The sequence below is a fragment of the Trachurus japonicus genome, chromosome 23, assembly GCF_045865225.1.
Source record: "Trachurus japonicus isolate A0001 chromosome 23, Traja_1.0".
In the NCBI taxonomy this organism is placed as follows: Eukaryota; Metazoa; Chordata; class Actinopteri; order Carangiformes; family Carangidae; genus Trachurus; species Trachurus japonicus.
The window spans coordinates 11541467-11548226 of NC_140929.1; the positions used below are offsets into that span (position 1 = coordinate 11541467).

General features: G+C 44.7%; 1 protein-coding gene across 6 annotated transcripts in view; it reads left to right on the forward strand.

The window, feature by feature from the left end:
* Positions 1-5459, forward strand: part of chchd3a (coiled-coil-helix-coiled-coil-helix domain containing 3a) — a 65211-nt gene extending 59752 nt beyond the window's left edge. For 3 of the 6 annotated variants that reach the window (XM_085769922.1, XM_085769923.1, XM_085769925.1), the window contains 2 exons: positions 688-823; positions 4694-5459. In XM_085769922.1, the coding sequence (XP_085626048.1) occupies positions 688-823; positions 4694-4717 (160 nt within the window). In that variant the 3' untranslated portion in view covers positions 4718-5459. Of the gene's footprint in view, positions 1-687; positions 824-1002; positions 1048-4693 lie in introns of those variants that run through there. The other 3 variants (XM_085769920.1, XM_085769924.1, XM_085769921.1) reach the window with 2 other exon arrangements.
* Positions 5460-6760: the final 1301 nt, after the last annotated feature.

Consider the following 6760-nt stretch of genomic DNA (forward strand, 5'->3'; position numbering starts at 1 on the left):
ATTAAACCAGATAGAGCTGGTGTTGTTTTGCTCTTTGTTGCACATTGATCCGCAGTCTTGGCCTCTCTTCTGCACAGTTCCCACCGCGCTAATGGATCTGCCTTTCCAGGGGCTGAAGCCATTGTTGTTAGCTTCTTATTGTCCATTTTCAGGGAGGGGGGAGAAAAAAAAAGAAAAACCCTCTGGCTCCTCTGTCGATAAGTTGTAATGCACACATCGACACGGTCATCACAGCGCGCTCTGGAGGTTGGACTGACCTTTGACATTCATCCCGGCAGATACAGTAATGCGGATTCTTGCTTCAGGTGTTTTTTTGGGGGGGCTGAATGATGGTGGTAATAGAAAATATCGGGTGTTCACACACACACACACACACACACACACACACTGGGGACTGCAGTACAGTATAGCTCAGTGGTGTCACTCTCTTGAGAGAAAATGACCATCGATATGCTCATTTTCCACACCAACAATGTGTCTTTATCCGTCTCTGTATCTCATACTCATTCTATCTACATTGGCTGTCTTTGTGATTCTCTTTTTTCTCTCACATTTATCACTTTTTTTCCTTTTTTTTTACACTTTTATGCCTTTTCCTCATCTCTCACCCTTCACACTCTCTCTACTTCTCTTCATGACACCATATTTTTTTCCACCTTTTCACACTTCTCCCCCCTCTCTCCTCAGGCGGTACGAGATGTATCCGGTGTGTGCGGACCTGCAGGGCCAGATCCTCGCATGCTACAAAGAGAACGTGGGGAAAACCCTCCACTGCTCCAACATAGCAGCCCTCTACCTACAGTGTGTCAACAACGCCAAACAGGTGCGTGTTTACCAAACCCCGCCGCTTATCTTTCATCATTTGATACACTACACACTCCTATCTTTTGCATATGAATGATACGCACGTGCTTGTTAAGTGAAAAGAATGAGCATGAAAGGAAAATGCGTAAAACTTGGAATTTGAATGATTAAAAATAACCCGTCTTTCCCCCTCTGAAGAACGACAAGTACATGCATGCACCTTCATGGACGGATGATATGTAAGTTGTAGCGCTTCTTAATCCTGCAGTGTAGCTTTCAGTTGAATTGATATTTGTATTACAAAGTAGCCCTATGTGTGTGTGTGTGTGTGTATTAGCTCCAGTAAACGTCATAGAGCTCATAGATGTGTATGGTAACTACAGTAGAGCAGTCATTCGCTTAATAGATGCCTGTATGAAACACACCAGACATTACACACACATACACATGTATCTACACACCAGCATCCATTTCCATGCACCAGCTCTTTGCTTTTAGACAGGAGAATATAATTTCCACAGGGCGACTGGCGCCTGAGTAAAGCCCACTCTAAATAGCTAGTTTAAACCCTTCCAGTATATTTCCATAATACCTGCTGACACAGGCGTTCCCCTGACTGTCTCCGTGTGTGTGTTTTAATGTAATAAGACCAAGGGAGTAGCCGCCGCTAGTTGGACACCATCGTCTTCTCCTTTCATTGTCAACTACAAATGTTCTTTTTCTGCCCTCTGTCTCCCACGGCCGCACACTATATGGTAATAGTAATGTCACTCAGGTTGATATTAACTTGATTCCACCTCTCTCACTTTGCGATATGTAACATCCGTCGCCCCCCAAAAAGGCTCAATTTACATTCATAGAGCTTTTCTATTAGATTTTTTTTTTCACAATTACATTGTTTTGCCGGAAATGAGGAAAACTGAGCATGGTGTCTCTGGCTCACTCTCGTGGGTATTAGTATTAGATCTAAAAGTCAGATGCAGGCAGATTTTTAAGCTATACATCATGTAAATTGCACAATGTTTTATTCATCACGTAGATGTGTGTGTATGTGTGCGTTTTTAAGAGAGCTACCTGTAGCCTCGTCAAGATTCAGCAAGGGGTGCGTTCACAGTCCGGATGCTGTTATGATCTTGTAAATTGTTTTGGAAGCAAGCCTGAGACGATATGGTAATCCACTTGTGTTTATCACCCCCCGGCAATCACGGCGCACTCCTGTTCATCTGCGCTTATCTGCCTAAGACTTGCTTTTAAAGTCATTAGGTGCAAAAGAAACAGTTCTGTGATAAGGCTTTAAAAAGGGAATAATGTGCAGAATTACACAGCTGACAAAAAAAAAACCAGGATTGATATTTGCTGTTGCAGGTTGATGATTAGGATGTTTACACATAGGTTTATCAGAGGCAAACAGGAAGCTGAACTCAACGTGTCAAAGGACATGACTTTGACCTCTGGAAGGTCAGCCGACCTCTACAGCCAAATCTCTGTCTCCTTCTTTGCCCTTTTCCTTCAAAACCTTCACTTCTACTACAAACTGCAGCTCAGTGGTTATATATATGAGAAGTCCAAGGTGCCAGCTCACGGAGGATGAAAAACAAATCCCCCCCCACCAAATCTCATTTTTACAACACTGACCCTTCAACTGGAGTCAGCTGAGACGGTGGCGCTGTGATCCGCCCAAGCCTTTGTCACTGATAATTAGCGTTCATATTGCCATGGTGGGTGATAACATTTAGACCTGCTCTCGCTCCCTCCTTCACCCCCCCCCCATCCCATCCACCGTCACTTCACCCCCTAGTCACAGCATTTCACAGGTCCAGATAGCGAACAGCGAGGAAGCGCCAGTCGAAGGACAGATTAAGTCTCTCTTTCTCTCTCCCTCTATGAATAAGAGTTTATCACGGAGGCCGATCTCTCCATCCACTGCTCGCCTCCTCATTCCATATTCTCGCTGCATGACCGCCTCTTGCTCCCTATCTTTTCCTTCTCCACTTCATTTTTTAGACTGACCCCTCTATCTCACTTTTACTCTCAAAGGGGCCGAGCCGCAGCCCTATTTGTGTTTTCAAAGGGTGTTACGTTTGCAAGGATTGAAATGAAAAAGGAGCCGGCTCACATAGCTGCTCCAACATCATCTTTAATATACAGTGGCGAGAAAAATGTGAACGCTTGATACACAGCCTCCATTGAGGTGATTAAATTCGTCCTAAACATCAAGCAAACACCATCTATTCCACTAACTACACAAATCACTGATCATGTCCATGTTAGAATAATCATTTAAACATAAAGACAGTGTTGGTGGGAAAAACTATTTAACCTCTTGACTAACATTAGAAAAGCTAATTACTCAGGAGGTATCAAGCCTGGAGGAGTGGGTTATAGCCACTGTCCTTTACCTGAAATGAACCATCCATTCATCCATTGGCTGGAGCCAATCTATTCATCACATCCTGGACCAGTTGTGAGTCACAACTTAACAGACTCACATTCACAGCTACATGAAATTTAGAATTGCCATGGGACTGTGGGAGGAAGTCAGAGAACCTGGAAAGAAACCCATGCAGGCACATGGAGATCATACATATTCTACCCAGAAAAGGCTCCAAGCCTGGGGAATCGAACCCTGAACTTTCTTGCAGAGAGACAGCACTCATCGATAGGAACCATCAATAGTACACTTACAAGAAATAAGAAGAACTGCTGATCTGCAAAAAGCTGAAAGTCATCTCAAAGACTTTAGACGTTTATCAGCCAACAGATTCAGATTCAGTTCTGAGTCTTGTTTTATTTCTTATTTCTTACATGTTCCCTCTGTGTTGCTACTCTTTGTGCTGCCATGTTAGTTTTAATTTCCTCTATGGGGGATAGAAAATCATACAACTTAAGATCACGAATACAGTTCAAACTATTTGGAACCACTACTGAACTGGGACCAGTCCTTTATTCCCATCTCTAGCAATCCACATCCCTCCAGTTTTACCTTAAGCAAATGATGAGATAGACCTTCAGCATACACACAATGCTCCATGAGAATGTAAACATAAGTTTGTTAGTTAACAAGAATCCCCAACAGGGCCCCTCTAATAAGCTCGGTATCAGCACAGACATTTATTGGATTGGTGCAGCCTATTGGTATTCATTATAGTGATGCTGCTATGTTCCCAGGTCTTAGCAGCTACCTCCGGTGCAGCGGCTCATGTTATAGAAATGACGGCAGCCAGAACAACAACAAACAAAAAAGAAACAGGCCCAAGTTGTAATAAACTGAAATCATCCTTTAAGTGTTTTCTTCAGTCTGCTTTTTTGTCTTAACTTGCACTTCACAATGTGCCAGGCTGCGCTGCGAGCAGCTGTTTTTTTTATTGATAATCATTTCACGGTCAGATCGATCGTGTGGAAAATAAGCTCGGTAGGTAACTGACATGGACTGCATCCGATTCCCAACACCGTTATTAAGTTGGTCAGAGAGGAAGATGATGTTTTTCTTTCTTACTTTCTTACCTTATTTTCCTTCCTCGTGTCCCCGTTTGATCTGCTTTTTCTTTTTCTTTCTTTTTTTTTTCCTCTCTCCCTTCACTCATCTTCTCCCAGGCAGTTTTCATCCACAGGCATCAGCTGCAATAGGCCGGTTCAAATGGTTATTGACAGGGAGTGCTGGGGATTTGTGGTCGCACTTAACAGCTAACATGGAATCCACTGCCCTCTAGTCCTTTCTCAACTTCACTCCAACTCACTGCATCCTCTTCCTCTTTTATCGTCCTCTCAGGCCTCCGTCCTCCATTTGACATAATGTCTCTCTCCTCTGTTTGTTCCTTCACTTTGATTTCATTTTATTCGCCCTTCTCTGTTTATCTAATGCACTTCCTTCTCTTGTTGTTGTCCGCAGAACAAGCTGAGGACTGGGGGTTAAGGAGGACACAGGGAGAACGAGAGAGCAATGAAGAGTTTATTGTGTGGGATTACTGATTATCGACCGACTGACGGACAGAACCAAACTGGAGTTGGAGGAGCAGAGTGAATGAATCAGCACCGACACACACAAACACACACAACCTCCTCAGAAACCCTGTGACCTGAACCCGACCAGAGGCACCGAACACTCGAAGCACCTTGAGAAATAGACACCCTCTTCTCCCTCGAGTCTCACCTCCTCCCCCCGTCCTCTCTTAACCCTTCGTCTATCTCTCCTGCGAGAATGGCAAGAAAGGCGGGCGATGATGCCGTCCGCCATATTGAGGGGGGGACACACAGCGGTGAGCTACGGCAAACCCAGCGGGCCAGAGCGGGGCACGCTTTAAAGGACAAAGACGAACCATGGAAACCACCTCAAGAAACACCAGCCACCTGTGTCACAAGCCACTTGTACCTTTCCTCACTCACTCACTCACTTACTCTGACGCCCTTAGGAAAATAAAAGTCTATTTTTTTCCATTTAAAGTCAATCCTACATTGTTGTCATTGTTTCAGGCTCCTAGTGCACTATCCTCTTACACAGATACTCATGTACGCATCTGTTTCTTCTTTGCATCTGTTTGTGTGCGATTGTGTTATGTTAATAATGTAACAATCTTGCGTGTTGAGTATTCATCCAGACCAACACTTGTGACGATGTCTGATCAGAGGAAAATAAAAAAGACGAAACGATGCAGAAACTGTTGTTGAACTTTTCTCCATAAATATTCAGCTGGCTGCATCTCTCCAGCGTGAGCGTGTGTATGTGTGTGTTTTATGCTAATTGCAAGAAGCGTTGTACATCTTTGATGGATACGCAGCCTTCGTGTTGTCACGGTGACATTTTTTCCAAGCAGAGTGAATGAGCCCAAGAGAGGGGAGGACTGAAGCGGGGGGGTATTCTTCCCAGATGTTCTGCTTCATCTTCTCTATCTGTCTGTCTGTCTGTCTGTCCTCTTACAGCTCTGTTGTGTGAATCCTCAGCTGTTCAGTGAAAGGAGCGGGGATCTCTACCTCTTCCTTATCCGCTCATTGTCCCTCTTTCCTTTCACTTATCTACTTCCTCCTTGCCTTTCTCTCCCCGCTCTTCCTTTCTTTCCTCATTTCTTTCTTTCTTTCTTTTATGGAGTGTGTTTCTTCTCTGCTCAGCCTCCCAGGCTAATGTTGCCTTGGAGGAGACGGCTTCTCCACGCTGTCTGCACTCTGCCAGACTCTCTGGGCTGGGGCATAACAGGATAGACAGACGCTGGATGTATATGTGTGTTTTGGTTTGACAGTGTGTATGTGTGGGTGGGGTAGTAATGCAGCCATCCACGCACTTTTTATAGATGCAGTAACTCTATGTGTGTGTGTGTGTGTGTGGATATTTGACGCCCCCCCACCCCTCCACCTCTGAGTCCTGGGGACACCATCTGGGTTTGATGTGGAGGCAGGTGATGGCAGACAAACATTATCTTAATTCTGCATCAGAGGAAGAAGTATGTGAGATGGACAGGGCACGAGAGCATGTATGTGTGTGTGAGAGAGAGTGAGTGTGTGTGTGTGTGTGTGTGTGTGTGTGCTTGCAAGCATGAGATTCATTGTGACTAATCCCCCTCTGTCTGTCAGTCAGCTGTCCTTTTGCTTTCTGACTCCTGGAGTCTCCGAGGGGTTAGGGGCTGACTTCTATTATACAGCGGCTGTGTGTGTTTGTGTGTTGGAGGGGTTTTCTAAAGGTTGGGGGATAATGGGTATTGGAGTTCATGGCAGGTGTTTCTCCACAGAGCAGACTAAGCCCCATTTTTTACAACTCTCTTGCCACTTGTTTTTCCCAGTGAGCCTGACACCAGCACAGACTCCTCCTGTCTGACCCGCAGCCTCTCGGCCCAGATAAGTGATTTAACGGTGTATTCTGTCTGTAATGAGATTACGTCCCCTCTGATATAATTAAAAAACATGATTATAAAATCATGAGATCCAAACACGGGGCTATAACCTTGTCAGTTCAAAGGCCTAGGCCACG